This window comes from Apostichopus japonicus, chromosome 8 (genome assembly GCF_037975245.1).
Source record: "Apostichopus japonicus isolate 1M-3 chromosome 8, ASM3797524v1, whole genome shotgun sequence".
NCBI lineage: Eukaryota > Metazoa > Echinodermata > Holothuroidea > Aspidochirotida > Stichopodidae > Apostichopus > Apostichopus japonicus.
Window position 1 is genome coordinate 5,490,114 of NC_092568.1, and position 19,193 is coordinate 5,509,306.

The window sequence follows — 19,193 nt, forward strand, 5'->3', positions numbered from 1 at the left end:
TGACTTGTTTACAACACTGCCATTTTGACCATCATAAATAGACCATAAGTAGTAATCCACAAATTGCCACATTTTGCTGAAAGTGATTACAAATGTCCGATTAGGTTTCGTCAATTTTTTTTAAGGGAAACCCCCCTTTGATTGTTTTCACTATAATATTAACCACATGCAGCTGTTAGCAAAGAAGGAAACTTGTTCAACAACAAGACAGCCTTTAAGACAATGAAACCTCTATCATCCAGTGATAGATTTCATTTTGCAAGTTTCTTATCATCTCGTTATAAAAAATGTTTTAATGGACCACTTGCAGGATTTCTCTTGTTTGTTTAGTGGAGATTGGACAATGTTTTGAGTTTAAATGCAGTAAAGATGTCTTTTAAATCTCTTTGATCCTGCCAGCTATAGGCAATTGACTCATTGTTGAGAGCATTGTGGTCAAGGCAGTGGACTTGTGATCTAAGGCTTGCAGGTTCGAGTCCTGGCCAGATCATTACATTGTGTCCTTGGTATTATCGTATTATCAAGGTAGAAAACTTGTTATAACTTCTACTTTTTAAAACACTGGTAAACTGCCAAACTGAAAGCTATCACAGTGCAGAAGAGAAGATCTCAATATAGCATTTGCTGACGACTTCACTTTTGTGAGAAATATATGTTTGCCTTTAGACGTTTTCGATCCAGTTTTGTTTATATTAAAAGGAAAACATTGGTTTGTTTGTTCCAAATCATTAACATCTGAATTAACACTGCATGTGTTATCCTTCACTTTATCTATAAAGGGACCTTTGTTCTTCTCCCTCTCTCACCTTCTGATCCCTCCATCTCCCTACCTCCCCCCCCCTCACCCCTCCTTCTGCCCATACACTGTTAGGATTCACTTTGTCTGGTCCTACAGTGTAAAGTGTTGCGTTTCTAGTGACAATCCCCTTTGCTTTGTTTGTTTCCTGTAACCGAATTCAACACAATACTACAGTATATCAATGCAATATAATATTTATACATTCCTATGCATATTGTACATTACTGCCTCATATCTTCCTATATGGATTTTTGACATTGAGATTGTTGCCTAGCAACAGAAAACTAGTTTTTCTAGTATAAGCAGCTTGCATTCATTTTGGACATCTTCTGATGAAGATTGCTGCTGTTTAGTTCATGGTGTTAGTTGCTATGAAGAAGATGCTATGTTTAATAGTTGGATGAGTTGGTTGCCGTACTTACTGATGAAGATGACGTGGGTTATGAAATCTTTATATCCATCACGTCACAAATTACCTTGTTATGCAAATTAGCCTAGGGAATAATTGGTGCAAATTCTTCAATATTGTTGACTGATAGCCTTTTATGAATGACAGGATGAGCATAGGCTCTAGTTTTTTTCATAATTTATTAACAAGTAACTATTAAAGTTGTAGCCTATTTTTTTGCTACAGTGGGAACAAAGTTAATAAAGCCCAATACACTTGAAAATGTCCTCTTTGAACCTCTTTGAATCTTTCAGTATTGTTTCATATACAGTATCCTTTCAGTGGTAAAAGATGCAGCAACCAATCCTACATCTCCTTATGGCTTATTATTAGCCTACAGTAATCCATATTAAACCACTGGTCATATGCTTCATTGGTGAAGATATCCCTTTACCCCCACTTGCAAGTAGTATACCCACCCCCCCCCCACCTCTGCCCCCACCATTGTATGAGAAACAAATTCATAAAACCCAGTGGGAAATAATTCATCAGGTGTCTCTAGCTACACAAAAATGACAAAATGTTAACACAAGGTTATTCCCTGTTATGTACAGAACTATATATAAATTATGTAATGGCATACATAATGTAGTATAATCGTTTGGGCATTTCATAACGGAAATGTAATACGGCGTGCTGAGCTATCTTTCCACATGTGAACCTTATTTGTATTACTACTGTACCATCTTAATGTATCTGTTGGAAGTATTTTCTTTACTTTAAATTATTCTTCCATCTGTGCAGTGGACTTATGGTAAATTGCCATTAAAATCATTATAAGTTGAATACAACAGTGGCATTATCTTTGATACTGCCTCCTCATCCTCCTCCTCATCTTTTGACGATAGCTTAATAGCAGTTGTAGTTAAATAAAGGGTACTTATATCCATTCATTAAAATGATGTGAGTCACCAGGAAATTGAGAGAAACTTCGTCAAGACAACCATTTCACGGTAGTGACTAGCAGTTTAACTGTACTAAGTTCATGGAGTCTCAGGTTTCAGCTAGTGGTGTTTCATCACGTTTATTAAAATCACTTGTTAACCTTTTTTGTTTTCAATTTTAAGATAAATTAAAACTGTTGAAAAATCTAGACAATATGTGGCTATCACTGTTTGCATTTCTGGTCCTCAAATGTTGTTGTTGTTATGATATTTGAGTTTGAGTGGAAAAACTTTATCAGAGGCAATTGGAATCAATGATTACTACTGTACTGTCAATTCAAAGGTTTTGCAGGCCTAAAACAAACCTGGAAAGTTGCATCATTTTGTCGTCAAACAAACTTGTAATCAGTGATTGATACAAAGATTGATTTGAGGTGGGAGGCCTTGCCTCCTTCCCCCCCCCCCCCACCAGCCTCAGCCATTTTGGGCCCGCCACTGGTATGTCCTGGGATTAAATATGTGTAATGTTGTGACTTTACTCAAATGTTCTTGTTTTTTGTCCTTTCCTCTTTTCAAAGTTTGTCAGGGTAAAAAGTTCCGTGTGACTCCCAGTACAGTTCATATACTATGGCTAAGAAACTACATAGTGGTAAGTTAAAAAAAATGCTATGAATGCTATTTAATGCAATAACATGTTTATTACAGTGTATCAAATCTACTGTGAAAATTTGTAATATTCATAATTAATAGATGCTCAAGATAGACACAGAATCTTGGTAATTGTTGGTTCTCATTGTAACTATGTGAAGGCAGATGGGAGGGGTGGAGAAAGGCAGAAGGAGGGGGAAGGGAAGATGGGTATGGGGAAGGACAGATGGGAGGAGAAGGACAGGTGGGAGGGGTAGAGAAGGGCAGATGGGAGGGGTAGAGAAGGGCAGATGCGAGGGATGCAGAAGAGCAGATGTGAGGAGAAGGGCTGATGAGGGGTGGAGAATGGCAGATGGTGGAGATGGAGAAGGGTAGGAGGGAGAAGGGCAGATGGGAGGAAAAGGGCTGATGGGAGGGGTGGAGAAGGGTAGATGGGAGGAGGGAGAAGGACAGATGGGTATGGGGAAGGACAAATGGGAGGAGATGGGAAGATAGGTGGGGGGGAAGGGTAGATGGGAGGGGAAAAGACCAATGGGAGGGGGAATGGCAGATGGTAGTGAGAGGGGGAGGGGATGATTACCTTACTGTTTGTTCATAAGTTGATACATCTTCACTGAAATCTCATTTCAGGCACCATTCACTGAAGAATTTGTATTTAGAGCTTGTATGTTGCCTTTGTTGACTCCGTGCCTTGGAACCACCTCCAGTATATTTATTTGTCCTCTCTTCTTTGGTGTAGGTAAGTCTCATCCACTACTGGCTTCCTGTCTGTCCATGTTTATGGGAGAGGATGAAGGGTGGAGGTGGATTTTTTGGAGGGGGAGAAGTAAAAGACATTTTCTATCAAAATAATACATGGCTCGAAATGAGTTTATGTGTTGAAAACTAGATTCACCTTCACCTGTATGTAGTTGATGAACCTGTTTGGGACCAAGTTCGTTCCATTATGAAGGCTGGTCAAATGTACCAAATGAGTCATTCCTCTGTCAAATGTAAATGCGAATAGGATTACTCACCTTTCTCTGCAAAACCGTAGCAGACTTGTTCTATATGATTATTGCTTGTTAAAACTAATGTATTTTCACTTTGTATCTGTTTAACTTGTGTTAATTCTGTAAACTGCACAACAAAATATACTTGATGCATTGTTGGTTTAGTATGCATGCGGTCTTGATTGTGAAATATCCAGGAGGGAAGGGGAGGTGGGATGGGGGAATTTACTTTCATAATTGAGGATGTATCTTATGGTTTTTGTGATTTTTTTTTTCCTCAGCTCATATTCACCATGTTTCAGAAAAACTCAGATTTAGAAAGAGAGGAGATGAATCCATTTGGTTACCTGCAAGTAAGTTCATGAACTGCCTGGTTCTGATTGCTTATCTGCCCAAGTGACATGGGTATATTAGGTTATCTGGCCAAGTCACATGGGTATATTAGGTTATCTGGCCAAGTCACATGGGTATATTAGGTTATCTGGCCAAGTGACATGGGTATATTAGGTTATCTGGCCAAGTCACATGGGCTTATTAGGTTATCTGGCCAAGTGACATGGGTACATTAGGTTATCTGGCCAAGTCACATGGGTATATTAGGTTATCTGGCCAAGTCACATGGGTTTATTAGGTTATCTGTCCAAGTCACATGGGTTTATTAGGTTATCTGTCTGTCCAAGTCACATGGGTTTATTAGGTTATCTGTCCAAGTCACATGGGTTTATTAGGTTATCTGTCCAACTCTGATATTTGATGCTTATTGTTGTTTCTCCTATGGTAACATCCTGTCTTGAATGCTACAAAGTGACAGCTTTATATGTAACTAAAGTAGTTTTAAAAACCTGTGGCTTCTTTGAGTTTCCTTGTTATGTGTTTTCCAGGAAAATAATCGTTTTCGTGACGAATTTCCTGTGTCAAGTGACGTTAGTCCATAGGTAGAAAATCTCTAAAACATAGCTTTGAGTCTGTAAACTCCTTTGTGACTCATGAAGCAAGGTTGGGAATATCAGCAGTGTGCCACCCTTTAATTATAGAACCATGAAACCATAAAGCCTGACAGAGAAGTAATTAAAAGACTGAAGTTTCAGTTAAGTCAGCCGGGTCTTTGTGAAGGGTCTTTCGATCTCGCTGAAGTATGGACCTGTGATCTGGGTCTTTGTGAAGAGTCTTTGGATCTCGCTGAAGTATGGACCTGTGATCTGGGTCTTTGTGAAGGGTCTTTGGATCTAGCTTAAGTATGGACCTGTGATCCGTGTATTTTTGAAGGGTCTGTGGATATTGCTAAAGTATGAACCTGTGATCCAGGCCTGTGTGAAGGGCCTTTGGATCTCGCTGAAGTATGGACCTGTGATCTGGGTCTTTGTGAAGGGTCTTTGGATCTCTTTAAGTATGGACCTGTGATCCGAGTCTTTGTGGAGGGTCTTTGGATCTTGCTAAACTATGGACTTGTTATCAGGGTCTTTGTGAAGGGTCTTTGGATCTCACTTAGTATGGACCTGTGATCCTGGTATTTGCGAAGGGTCTGTGGATATTGCTAAAGTATGGACCTGTGATCTGGGTCTCTCTGAAGGGTCTTTGAATATTGCTAAAGTATGGACCTGTGATCCAGGTCTTTGTGAAGGGTCTCTGGATCTTGCTATGGTATGGACCTGTGATCCTACTGTAGTATGACTCTCCCACTTTGTTTGGCCTTATGGTGACTGGCACCAATGCGACTGGTTGTTTGAAGGTTGCATTGATATAAAGTTACTTCTGTTTGTCTGATTACATCATTTGATTTTTTAACTTGACATTATTATCCTACTTAATTTCCTTCCAGTATTTCAGTTTTTCTACACGTCCATCTTTGGTGCCTATTCAGCGTTTCTCTTCATACGTACTGGTGAGTATTCAGACTCCAGGTAACCTCCACTTTCCTCTAATCTTGCTTTAATAAAGTAACTGGCAGTTCTTCCAAGACTCTTCACACATACCAGTGAGTATTGTTGATTTAGGTAAACCCGCCTGGTCACCAAATTTTGACTAATAAGTTGTCCTCTATTTGGTTCCAAGTATAACAGTAACTGAAATGCCTTTATGTTACGATTTTGACGATTAGATTTGATCCGTACTTTTCCTCAGGTCACCTTATTGGGCCGTTTCTCTCTCACGCATTCTGCAACATAATGGGCTTTCCTGAATTGGAGATGATACCACAGTACCCTCCAAACCAGCGTGCAATAATATGGACCCTCTTGGTATTAGGGCTGGTCATGTGCGTGGCCCTGCTCGCCCCCGTCACCAACCCAGATTACTACGAGAGTCTCTTTTACGTAGATCAACAGCTTGTCAAAGTCTGACGGGCTCACCGTTTCTCTCTGAGGGATAAATTCATTGATGCAATAGATGTGTTTTCATTGGCAGATGTGGGAGTTGGGAATGTGTTGTATCTCTAATACCGCATCGCCATTCTATTTTATTACTAAATGCAAGCAGCAGTTGGCAATGGCCACATTAGTCTCTACTCCTCTGCCAGTATGATCAAATCCAATTGGAAATTTGTTGCTTCGTTAAATAATCAACTCAAGAGTTAGGAAGCCAACCAGTGATTCATTTGTCGGTGGCCATTCTGCGACATGCAGAAAAAACATAGCTTATCTCAGACCACCTCCATTTGCCAAGTGTGTGGAGTGTTACAAGATAGGCATGAGATGCTTTTTTGCTTGTATCCAATCCCCAAAATATTTTATTACGTACCCTGAAATAAACCCTTTACCCTGAAATGTATTTCTTTATAAATTAATATTCGTGCGTACCTGAAAGAGAACTTCAGATTTAATATAGTACATTGAACTTCCGACCATGATATTCGCAGATTTTTTCTGCAACATAAAAAATTACTCTTTAGCATTGTGTTTGTTTTTAGGACAAAATATAACAGTATTTAGGAATGACAGACAAAACAATTGTACTTTAGAATAATCAAAGATGATATTTGTGAAATGTGAAATTATAGCAACAAAATAACAGTATTTAGGAATGACAGACAAAAAATTGTACTCGAGAATGTTCAAAGATGATATTTTGTGAAATGTGAAATTAAAAAAAAAAAATCAAAGATGGCTGGATGTTGGAAGATAATTTAGGCTACAAAAAAAGGTTTTGAGCTGTGGAAAGTAAAGGAATTAAGCTGCTCAATGAAGAGGGAATTGATATTTTTTTGCAAATGGGGTTATGCAGAAGGAAATTGTACTGTTTAATGAATGTATGGTGAATTGAGCATAAAAATAGTAAGGTTTTGTTTGTCACTGAATCACTAAACAAACTTTACTCATATAAAGAGTGAAATGCTTTGGTGATCTTGTAAATATAAATAAATGTGAATTTATAAGACAGATAGAAGGAAAGCTGCATAATTAGTACTTATTAAATATCAAACATAGGTAATAATTAAGAGGACAATTCATGTTTATTGTATGCATATTCATGAGTATTCCTGCCTGTTCTTTATAACTGTTTTTGTTTTGCAAACTTTTTGCGTTCAGTGGAACTCAAGTCTCTTTGGTTTATGTTTTTTGCTTATGATTTATTTTTTTCAGGGTGTATTTTTCTTTTGCAAACCAGTTGTCTGTTTTGTAATTATGTTTCATTAAGGACAAGTTTCTTCAGGTTGTCTGTTGCAAAGTTTTTTGAAAATCAGTTTTGCATCTTATAATATCACAGCTACCTGGATGGTATGAGATATAAAATGACAACCTTAAACTTTATTCATCCAATTTCATATGATCTGGAACTCTCACTCCACAGTAGTAAAATGTACCCACCATGGAGGGTCATGTGATTCATTTAATCCTTTGTCAGTTCAAAAAGATTTGCCTTCCGTAGACACAGAACATTACAATAACAGGTCTTTAAGGCAAAACTGAGAATAATTTCTTAAGTTTGGATGATATTAATATTTGTAAAGTCTCATGAAAAGCTTGATCTGCAATGTACCCTGGCTACTATTGGAACATCCACTTTCAGAGTCCTATAGATTGTATACCAGTGGTCACTGGTATGATGGTACATGCTTTGTTTCATGCAAAAACTTGTAGGCTGTTTCTCATATCTATGTACATTTGTGTACAGTCCTGATAAGCTGCGTGTGTTGCAGCTGCAGTTCGGTTGTTTGAAAGAAAATACTCAAAATGGCAAATATTAAATTGAAAATTGTGGTAAACATTGGAAAAATGTACCAACTAGCATGGCTTGTGGCATGTGGTTGCTTTGAGATCAGAACATTAGTTGTTGCTCACAGCATATTTAAAGTTATTATTGATTGATTGTTGTTATAAATGTTCTTGCAGTTTAGTCAGTTAACTTTCTTAAGTGGGAGATATTGTCTGGGATGGGATGGTTTGGAGAGGGAGATATTGGCTGGGATCGGATGATTGGGAGTGAGGTGTTTCTGACCAGAGGCGAGACTCCTCTGCTGATTCATTTAATATTCATCTGTGAAAGTGTTTCATTTTTAATGATCGAAAGATTAATAAGGCTTTCTTTTAGTTCTGTTGATTTTTTATTAATATTTATGCATTGATTTGTTACCACCACATTTTAGATCTGTTTGTATTTATTTTTCCCCTTTATTTGGGGGGGGGGCAGGAGGGGGTGGGGATGTTGAAGGTATAGAAACCCTTGAATAGAATATGGTTGTTGATGTGTGGTTTAGTTTCATCGTGTAGTGAACGGTTTCATTCGGGTGAACTCATACCTACTTTACTTTAGCAAGTAATTCTATGCATTTATATATTTTTGACCTCATTGAATCTCCTGTAAACTTTGAACTCCTATTCTGTGTGCTAGAAATAGTGCTATCTGGTTTTAAGACGACTAGTTTTAGTTTCGATACTTTTTGGCATTTTCGTCTTTTTAAATTGATTCTAAATTATTGAATTCTGGTAACTTAATTTATTCTCAAAGAGTTGTATGTTAAGTACTGAGTGAGCAGAACATAGTTGGAAGAACATTTTGGTTGTGATTTTGGGTTGTCAAATAACCTAAAGGGAATATATATGTAGGCTGATGTTTCCAATGGATGTACAATATTGTGTATTAGTATGTTATACAACAGTCTGTCAGATATTCACTGGGTTTACAATTCCAAAACTGAAAAGTCATAAATATGCCCTTCATTAATATTAGGAAATACTTTAATGTAGGTACTTGATTATCAGATTCCAGCTGATAAAGTTTGTGATGACTTCCTGTTTGTAATTAAATCAAATCCCCATCCACCCCAATGGGATTGGGTGGTACAAAGGTAATAGACCATTTACATTAAGTATATGATCATCACAGGGGTGGAATGGCCTACCACTGTACCATCTTGGACCCAGTGCATCACTGTGTTCCAAGCCTCACAGGTGCTGCAAAATTGAGGTACAGAAGGTGCCATTTTAACTCTTTTGAAAAGATGTTAGCTTTATTCAGGGCACCAAATGGACCACTTGTTTCAAGGCCCAGCACCGCCAGTGTGGATCATTGAGCTTAAAACTAAAAGGCTCAGTTCCCTCCTGGAGCATTCCTTGTGACTCCTATTGAGGTATAGTGCCACCTGTGTTACCTCCATTTCTAACCATCTGGGTTGTAGGCTAAACTAGAAAAAAGTTGTTAAATTGATGTATTCATAATTGTTTTGTTATTTAGAAGGTTTGTGAGGATCATTGAAGTTCTCTCATTTGGAAAGTTTACATGGTTGCATCATTTGAAAAGTCAAAATGGGACACCAGCCTCATGGATCAGTGTGTAGAGAAATTAAAGGCATCAGTCATGCCTTCAATATGCTAGAAATTCAAAGAATGGTCATTCATGTATAAATTTCAACGAGCATTTGACAGTTGCTTTCAAAAATGTTTTCGTCACCAGGATTATTTATTGTCCTATTAAACTCTTAGTGGTTTGGAACAATTAAGAGGGTCAGTACCATGACGTATGTATGTTTGAAAAATCTTAGCAGTTTTTAGGAAACTCTTTAGGACATTTTAGCATTAGGACATGTTGAAGAAAAAAATTGTTTTTCTACCCAGAAATCCTATTATGAGATTGATTTCCATGGTTTTGGTATTACTAGCAACAGTTTGCTGTAGGAGAATGTTTTTTTTGTTGTTGATCATTTATGCTTTCACATCCAACTCTGTAAACATTTTCAATAATTCATAGTAGGAAGAAGTTAACCACTCAACCATTGTCATCAGTGATCCTTCTCATAGTGATTTTGTGAGATGAGTGTAGGTTAACCGGTTAGTTAGTAACAATATAAGTTATACTAATTCTTAATATCCACTATTCCTTTCTACAGAATAGGCATGGCATTGTATAGAATCCAACAATGATGCCCCCTGCCCTTCCACCAAACCCCCCTCAAGTTGTAGAAATAATTTTGACTGCTCACCAAGTCTTTGCCCTCGTCAGCATGCCTTACATATACAAAGGCAGCTATGCCATTGAAGCTGATTCTTAAAAGTAGATTTGTTTCGGAAGCTTCCTAGGGCATTGTTTAGCATTAACAACAAATTGCTTTCTTTGATATACATCTTGTTACATTTTGAAAAGCAAAACTGTGGATGCTTTTAGTGAACTATAAGTGCTGTAAAATATTTCTTTTTACTTTCTTATTGAACCAGTGTCTATTTTTAGAGGTGGAGTGACTTTTCAAATTGTCAATTTCTTTTAATTTCCACAAATGAAATGAGAGAGCTTCTAATATTTATTGCTGATACATTACAAATAGCTGTCATTTTAAATCAAGAACAAATTGGATTCTAATTATGTCAGTCTTCTTTGGGCTTGCAATTTAGTGGTGCCAGGAAAATATGAGATAAAGCTTAATATACTGAAGGAAAACAAAGACTTAAAATTTTTTTTTTAGCCCGATGACATAATTGTCCCGGGATCTGACCTAACTTCCAGTGCCTCGGACCGAATCTAATAGAGCCATAATTTACTCATAATTTAGCAACGTTTGAGTGATATCAAAAAACAATAATTCTAGGAATGTTAGTTTGAGCAGCTGTAATCATATTTGGGTCACTTCTTGCAATATTTGGACAGATGGCTGCAACTCAGTGGCATCAAAGTTGCCAAAATGATGCCATTGTCAATATACTACATCAGTCATTAAATTAAAGCACCAATGTGTAGGTGTGTGGTGTTGTCGATAGATGGCGCAAGTCCAGAATGTGTAATGCCACATTATTTAAAGTTCTCAGATTTACATCCCATGATTTTGGAACATTTCGACTGTTCCAAATAATTCTCTTTCAATGATTTTTATTTAAACCTGTAATATATATTGATGAAGACATTTTGTCACCATTGTGTACATTTTTTTTTTTCTCACACATTACAGTAATTTGTGTTATATGTAAAGTGCCTTTTGTATGGAAAACATTTGTATGCTCTTACCAGGAATCATGAATTAACTTGATAGCAAAACAGACATTCATCGAAATGACATCTCAGGAATGTCACTAAAGAATTGATTTTCAAAGTTGATTTTTCTCTTTGTTCACTGTGAAATAATATAAATAGGTGATGTATTGAAAAGTAATAAACTTGTCAGAAATTTTAATATTTTTAATGGTAGCCAGATTTTGTTGCAGTCTGTTTCATTCTTTGTATTCACTTGCATTTGAATTCACTTGTTGTGCATACTTAACAAGAGTTGACGCCATATACATACCTGTGAGCCATAAGAAGAATGCTAGGAGCCCATCGTCCTTGACTTACAGTGATCTTGTTATATTCTCGGCTTTTCTAAACTCATCTCCAACTAGCTTTTCAGTTCTGCAGGATATCTTTGATAAAATTCTTACTGAAGGAAGTGGAAATGTTAAACATTGAACACAATTTGTACATTATAATCTAGCTCCTTGCTCAACGAAAAGCACGCAAATGAAAACACTTGTGTTCCATGTGACTCATGTAGCACTGTTAACTGTCAGGAACTGTTAATTATAACAGTTACATTAATGTTAACATAACATTAAAATAATATACACTCATTTACCAGTGTTTCAATCTCTTTCTTACTCTAAAAAGACTGCATGTAACCCCCCCCCCCCCCCTTCCAACCAGTCCCCATCATTTATGTTATTTTTCTCAATAGACATAAAATGTAGGTTCACTATGGTTGCATTTTTACAATAAATATAATTTCAATGTATATATACAAAGAGAAAGGAAGTAGTCTAAAACACCTTAATAAGCTTAAAGAGTAGACCCACTCCCCAAAAAGTAAGAAAAAAAATAAAATCAATGGATTAATACACACTTTACTTTTCTTAGCATGGAAGGCTTTATAGTATCAAAGCAAGCAGATTTATTCGGTTTCAAGCTAGACATAGCAATTATATACTTCACTTTCATTTGTTGGAGAATGGAGACGTAAAAATGGGTCAAAGGATTAGCGTACTTCAGATAGTGATCAGCAGTTGTACTGTGTGAATATTGGCAGCAAGAGAAGGATCAATGTTTACGAGAGAAATCGTTGAATGCATGTTTTGAATTATTGCCAAATTTCAATGTATCAAGAATAGCAGACTTATTTTTTGTTTGTTCAGTATACCATTGGTAATTGACCAAGTATTTTTGATATCATTCTTGAAGTTATTGAACTTATCAAAAAAATACTGCTTAATAGAAATATGAAGAGCATGATTCAAATTTTGCGATAAGCACGAAACTTATCAGAATTATTGTTTGTAGGACTTCTTAAGAAAGATTGATAAAACCGAGTTTGTACATTTAATCGACTGTAAGATACCATTCGTTATCCACGGTTGACGCTTCTTACGACGTTTTGAAGTACTGATGTATATATCAATGGAAAACACTCGTAAATCTTTTGAAAAACTGAAGTGCATTTATCATAAGCGTAATTCACATCACTAACTGAATATATAAAATTCCAGTTAGGAGTTAATGAAATGATCAATATTTTCAGTGGTGAGGAAGGTACTTTTGAGTGGGGGGGCTGAAGACTGATGGCCGGCCTGGGGGAGGGGTCTAAGGGGAGGGGGTGTCCCCCTCCCCTTTGGAATTTTTTGCATTTCCAGGTAGCCTCAGATACAATTTGGTGCAATATAGCACACTTCAACACCCACTCCAATTTGTAAACTTAATTTTGTATTTTCACCAGGCCTTAGATGCAATTTGGTGCTCCAAATGAGATTTTTTTTCTCATTTGGAAATGAAAAAGGGGTTTTCTGACTTGCGAAGCGGGGGGGGCGAAATGATACTTCCGCCCCTCCACATTTTTCACTGGGGGGGCTGGCGCCCCCCCAGCCCCCCCGGTTCCTACGCCCTTGAATATTTTTAATAGAATAACGTCTAGTATCACAACCGTTGTCATCTTTTCTTTGTCAAGAGAAGTTCTCAAGAAAATAAGGAAGTGGTTACATCTGTAACTAATAAACCAGAAGTGTAATTATACTAGCAGGTTTACTGTTTGTAAATATATTGCCAATTCAAGAGGCAGAACTTCCACTATTCGAGTAGGCCGACTTAGTAATTGTGGAAGAAGTTGTTGGGAAATACAGTTTTCATAAAATCAGATGGTCGACTCTTGAGTATAGGTCTATATTAAATTCACCTATATATAACCCTTGTTTTCACAAGAAATTTGATTCAATATATATAACACGTATATAGTCATTGAAAGAAGAAACTGAAACATTATGCAGGTCTGTAAACAACACAGAAAATGCTGAATGCAATTCTATAAAAGAAATACTTTCGTCCTCTAAGTTGAAGGACTGCTGGCGCCCTTTTCAGCTCTTTACCACTTTTTACTTATTCGCGATTATTGACTTTTTTATTGCGCTCTCATCTACCTACCCAGATAACATCATGCTAGCGGTCCACCGGCGGCCCGCCAGCTGCACCACTGGCGGTCCACCGGCGGGGAAAGCCGGCGGAACGCCAGAGATTTGGCCGGCTTTAATCCGGCGGTCCGCCGGCGACTACGCCAGAAGACCGCCGGAGAAACGCCAGCGTACCGCCGGTGTACCGCCAGTGTTTCACAAGCAGACCGCCGAAGAAACGCCAGCGTACCGCCGGTGTACCGCCAGTGTTCCACCAGTAGACCGCCAGAGAGACGCCAGCGTACCGCCGAAGAAACGCCAGCGTTCCGCCGGTGTACCGCCAGTGTTCCACCGGCAGACCGCCGAAGAAACTCCAGCGTACCGCCGGTGTTCCACCAGTAGACCGCCAAAGAAACGCCAGCGTACCGCTGGTGTACCGTCAGTGTTCCACCAGCAGACCGCCGAAGAAACGCCAGTTTTCCGCCGGTGTACTACCAGCAGACCGCCGGAGAAACGCAAGCTTACCACCGGAGTACCGCTGAATTTCTGTCAGAGAGAGCCACTGGCTATCCACTATCTAATATCCAGTGTTCTGGCGACCTGCTAGCCCAAATCTGGTATTTCGCCAGCAACCCGCTAGGCAGAGATCTTCACATGAATTGCTAACCATATCTGTGTTCCGGTAGAAAACTGTCCGTCAAATATCTGGTTTTGTCCCAGCACATTGTCAAGGGAATGCTAGCAAGAGTGCCAGCTTGTTTGGGGTGTACTACTAGAACAGAGCTATTGGTCTACCTGCAGATTTTACTGAATTACACATGCGGTTACATATGAAGAAATAATGACTAACACAGTGAAATTAGTTGCTATCATTTTATTACGCCTATAAATTACAAAGCGAGAAAATGAGTTCCAGCGTTAAATATTGCAACAGCACTAAAGAAATTCACTCGTCAACTGTTTGTGGTGAAGTTTGAGATTTTCGCCCTCCCTCACAATCTGATGCATCCTTCAGAAATCTAACTACCGCCGCCTGAATATCAGATGAAGTCGATTGTGCAGTTCCTCCGTACAGCTTCTGTTAATACAAAACACATTACACAAAACATTACATAAAAGATTGCATTCTACACAAGCAATAAAATGAAGCCAATAATGGGTTACCCGATACTCATAGCTAGGACAGTTACTACTGTTCATGTTCCACAACCATGCATCAGTTACTACTGTAACTGCTCGTAACACAGTAACATGTGTTACAGGTGGCAAGTTTTTTGTAAATGCAAATTTAAAAAAAAAAAAAAATTAATTATAAAATTTAATATACTACATTTTTTTTTTTTTTAATTACTGCAAATTTTCACCTGTCTGACTCTTAGTTCAACGTGTCACAGCTTTTTGATAATTACTGTGCCAACTGTAACACTAGCTATGAGTATCGGCTGGGGTCTCACATTATGATCACAATTGGTTAAACTACATTATTCACATTTTCACACATTTACCATTTTTTCAGTGATATACAAAATATTTCCTTTGCATTTGACAGTCACCTTCTTTCATTTTATACTGAACACATGCATTACTGTTGCAAATCCAGGTCCCATCAATTGGGAAAGAAAGTGACAATGGACTGGTCAATAAAATCATATGGTGAATTAACTTTAAAATCAATGCTGAATGCTGCTTTTCAACTGCATCTGAAACAACACATCTTACATCAAAATATATTTGTAGTAACTTATTTAAATGACCAGAATTCAATGTATATTAAAGCAAGAATTCTCGTTGATGGGGTTTTGCATTGAAAAGCTGGCCGATCCATGAGTCAAATGCACAATCCCCTCCCCACAACTCAAGGTTCTCTTCACTGCTGCTGAAAACAAAAATGACACATATAAACTCACTTTCAATTATGTATTTCATACATGCAGCTTCGAAAAGGCTGTTTTCCCAGTGGTACATGTCCAGTTCAGTGTGGTAGCAACTGCATTTGCCAATAAATCACCCATGATTCTTTTAACGCACTCCTTCAACGTGTTGCCACCAAGAATTGATAGTCTTCTCTTCTTGAAACAACAAAAAGAAAGAAAAGTTAATCAGAAACCATTCAATAATTATTATACAAACAGAAATATTCAAGTAATTCTATTTCATCCAAACTTTGGCATCTTTTGCTAATTTCTTATCAATATTTAAAGAGGAACTAGCAATGCAGTGCTGCAATGTTCCTTTCTGGGTCCAGTCAAAAACAAGATTGATTTAACAGCCCACTTTTGTAGAATGCACCGCAATGTAAAATCATTTCTGGCCAAACTCTTGTTACCTAAATGCTTTCATATCTGTTACTACCTTAGAGTTTTAATTTTCTCCCAGGAAAAGGAAATTAGCCCCTCAGGAAATATTTTATTTTGTACAGACCACTGACACAATAAAACCTGACTTGGCTTCAAATTTATAATGATAAACTAACATTACACTCTGGAAAACTGTTTTCTGATTACTTTCCTTACACTTTTAAACTGACTTACCAAATATCTTTCCAAAGCCTTGTTTGTTTCAATAGAGTCATCCAGGTTATTAAATTCCTCCAAAGATCCCACAGGAATAGTAACGCGCTGGCTTCTAACTTAGTTCCTGAAATCCTGATCTGGAAAAATTGATAAATTGTGATTTAATCTGCTGACTCCATCTTCCTCAAAAAACAACAACAGCAGCATACTTTGGTGTTTCCATACTTCAAATTAAAGTTAACAGTAAATAAGTTCACAACAACATATTGTGCAGGAGAGGAATGGCTATCTGTGGCTCCTTTATATACTTATAATCCTTTCACTCTTAACTTCAACTGTGTCATCATGCAGCTCAAAGTTGTTATCATTATTGCATGTTTCTTGTAAAACAGTGTTGACATGCCCATCAACCTCATTTTGTATTTTCCTTGTTTAGTTCGCCAGGGATTTCACATGAGTCATTTTTTCCCTGTTAATCTACTGCAAAAAAAGAACCAAAAACAATAATCTAGAGCTCTTCATTCTGTATCCATTACTTACAATGGGCATTAACCCTTGGATTATTATTTTTTTTTGGGGGGGGGGGGAGAACTATTATATAAGGTCAAATTTACATCATCAAATACAGACAAATCATGTTATTCGTTACTCTGTCTGCAGAGCTTTTTAAACAGAAAAACATACCCTCCTGCTTGCCGAAAGTTGTATCTACTTTCATTGCCATTTAATTCATCTGGGAATACAATAGAGGGGCAAATTGAACCTAAACTACCTCCACTAACTATGCTTTCAATGATTTATTGCCAAGGAATTTAAACAGTTCTCCCCGCAGCACTTTAAACTTTGAACCCTTTAGAGTAACTTTCCATAGAGTTAAATAGTGGCACGCAGTACAGACATAGCACAGAGGCAGTTCAGCTATTGGGCAAATATACTTTACTTTAACTGAGGATCACTTCAATGTAGGCAGTTATTTTCTTGGAAATCATGTGCAGAATGATTCATTAGAAACTGAGCACATGGAATAGACCCAATGCAAATATTTCAAATTGACAGTAGCTAACACAAAAAAGCAACAAAAAGAGATAAGGCAGCCACAATTTTTTTAGAAGCCTAGAGGCTAGATATGAAATATTTTTCATTATCGTGTTGGTTGGTATCACCAAGAGCGTAGGAACCGGGGGGAATGGGGGCGCCAGCCCCCAAGTGAAAACTGTGGAGGGGCGGAAGTATCATTCCGCCCTCCCCCCCCCCCTGGCTTCGCAAGTCAGAAAACCCCTTTTTCATTCCCAAATGAGAAAAAAATCTCACTTGGAGCACCAAATTGCATCTAAGGCCAGGTGAAAATACAAAATTAAGTTTACAAAATTGAGTGGGTGTTGAAGTGTGCCATATTGCACCCTCCCCCCAGGCCGGCCATCAGTCTCTTAAGCCCCCCACTCAAAAGTACCTTCCTATGCTACTGGGTATCACTATACTCCACATGAGTACTCATAAACTATGATGACGATGACCTATTGTTCTCCAAAATGCTTAATATGTCACAAAAACTTTGAAGCCTAAGCACTAAACATGAAATCCAAAAAGATTTAGGCTAACCACCAACCCATTCCTGATATTTAAAAACAACCATACTTATATTATTATTAATAAGGTTTTAACATTGAGTCTTTACCTTCTTAACTAGCCTAGGCCTAGCTATAAACAAATAAAACAGCACATTATTGCTTAAAAGTTATGGATGACCATGATTTTTCAATACTGTAACATACCAAATGATTTAAAACTAGGCCTAGGCCCCTAGTACTAGTGTACTACCACTACTAGTAGTAACTAGTAGTAGTACTGTACTACTAGTAGAGTAATATATATTTCAGAATATGATATTTAAAATTAGGAGGAAGCCTTCCATAGTCATCTAGTAATATTTACAGTATTAACCTTCTGCAGATAACAGTTTTCTTCTAATACAGTCAGCAAACAAATGTTTCGGCATAACATTGCATAACCTAGCTATTATACAAACAACGGTCATTAGTTTACCTTTATGTGTGATCGTTATTGCTCAGCCTAACACAATTAACACCTACAAATGTAGGCTAGGTGTAATTCATACACCGCGAAAGGCTTCTCATTAAGCGATACATTGTAGCCTAACGCTAGATTACGTCTAAGTTTATTTAAAAAATAGTCACTTCAAATACTTGCGAAATCAAATGTACAACTGTCAACCCTTAGTAAGAAAAAATAGGTACATACCTCTTAAGCAAATTTGTATCTGCAGACTGCAAGTACTTTCAAAACAATTGATCAGGATATCCAACATCGAAAGAGTTGTAACGGATTACGAAAGCGACCGCTTTTCAAACTAGCTGCTATATCTGAGGACACTGAGCATTGCGGTTTAGCGATTGGATGCCAGTTATACTAGGCTCGTTCGATCAGTGAAAAATGTTTTCTGAACTGTTTTCTCTCAACTACGCTAAATTGTTGATTAATAAATACTTCTTGGGATAGTTGAAATTTATTAAGGTATTTGAATATCGCTTATAACGTTATTGCTAATATTTATTTCAGAATTTGAATTTGTTGAAAATATTATTTTGTAAGTGTTCCTGTGGTTAAGGGTATTACCCGTCCATTTTGCCCAAATGCTTGCCAAGATTTCTTCATGTGGTATCCGTCAGACTCGTTCGATCAGTATTTTTTTCCCCTTCAAATATTATGTAGTGTATGATAATACATATAACATTGGATGGTAAGCAAAATTTAACTACTTTGAGTTAGCTCAATCTTTAATTACCCTATATAGTTATTGGCGAATATAGGTTTTAGGAAAATATTATTCTGTTAATTGTGCCAGTTTGGTAAGGTAACTTCCCGCCAATTCTGCACAAAAGCTATCCAATATTTCCTCCGGCGGTACTCCGGCGGTAATGCTGTCGACATTCCGCTGGACTTACAAGCCAGCTGTAATATCTATCGGTCCGTTAGCGGACCACCAGCCGTTGCCTAATAACGTATAAGCCCATGCAGTCGCACCTAAACCTGGCCTATAATACTACACAAAATCCAAGTATTC

General features: G+C 37.6%; 1 protein-coding gene across 2 annotated transcripts in view; it reads left to right on the top strand.

Annotated features, from left to right (window-relative positions):
• LOC139970768 (CAAX prenyl protease 2-like) overlaps positions 1-11,379 on the top strand; it is a 31,074-nt gene extending 19,695 nt beyond the window's left edge. For both annotated transcript variants that reach the window (XM_071976737.1, XM_071976738.1), the window contains exons 5-9: positions 2,710-2,780; positions 3,410-3,518; positions 4,053-4,124; positions 5,591-5,653; positions 5,893-11,379. In XM_071976737.1, the coding sequence (XP_071832838.1) occupies positions 2,710-2,780; positions 3,410-3,518; positions 4,053-4,124; positions 5,591-5,653; positions 5,893-6,110 (533 nt within the window). In that variant the 3' untranslated portion in view covers positions 6,111-11,379. The remainder of the gene's footprint in view (positions 1-2,709; positions 2,781-3,409; positions 3,519-4,052; positions 4,125-5,590; positions 5,654-5,892) is intronic.
• The last annotated feature ends 7,814 nt before the right edge of the window (positions 11,380-19,193 follow it).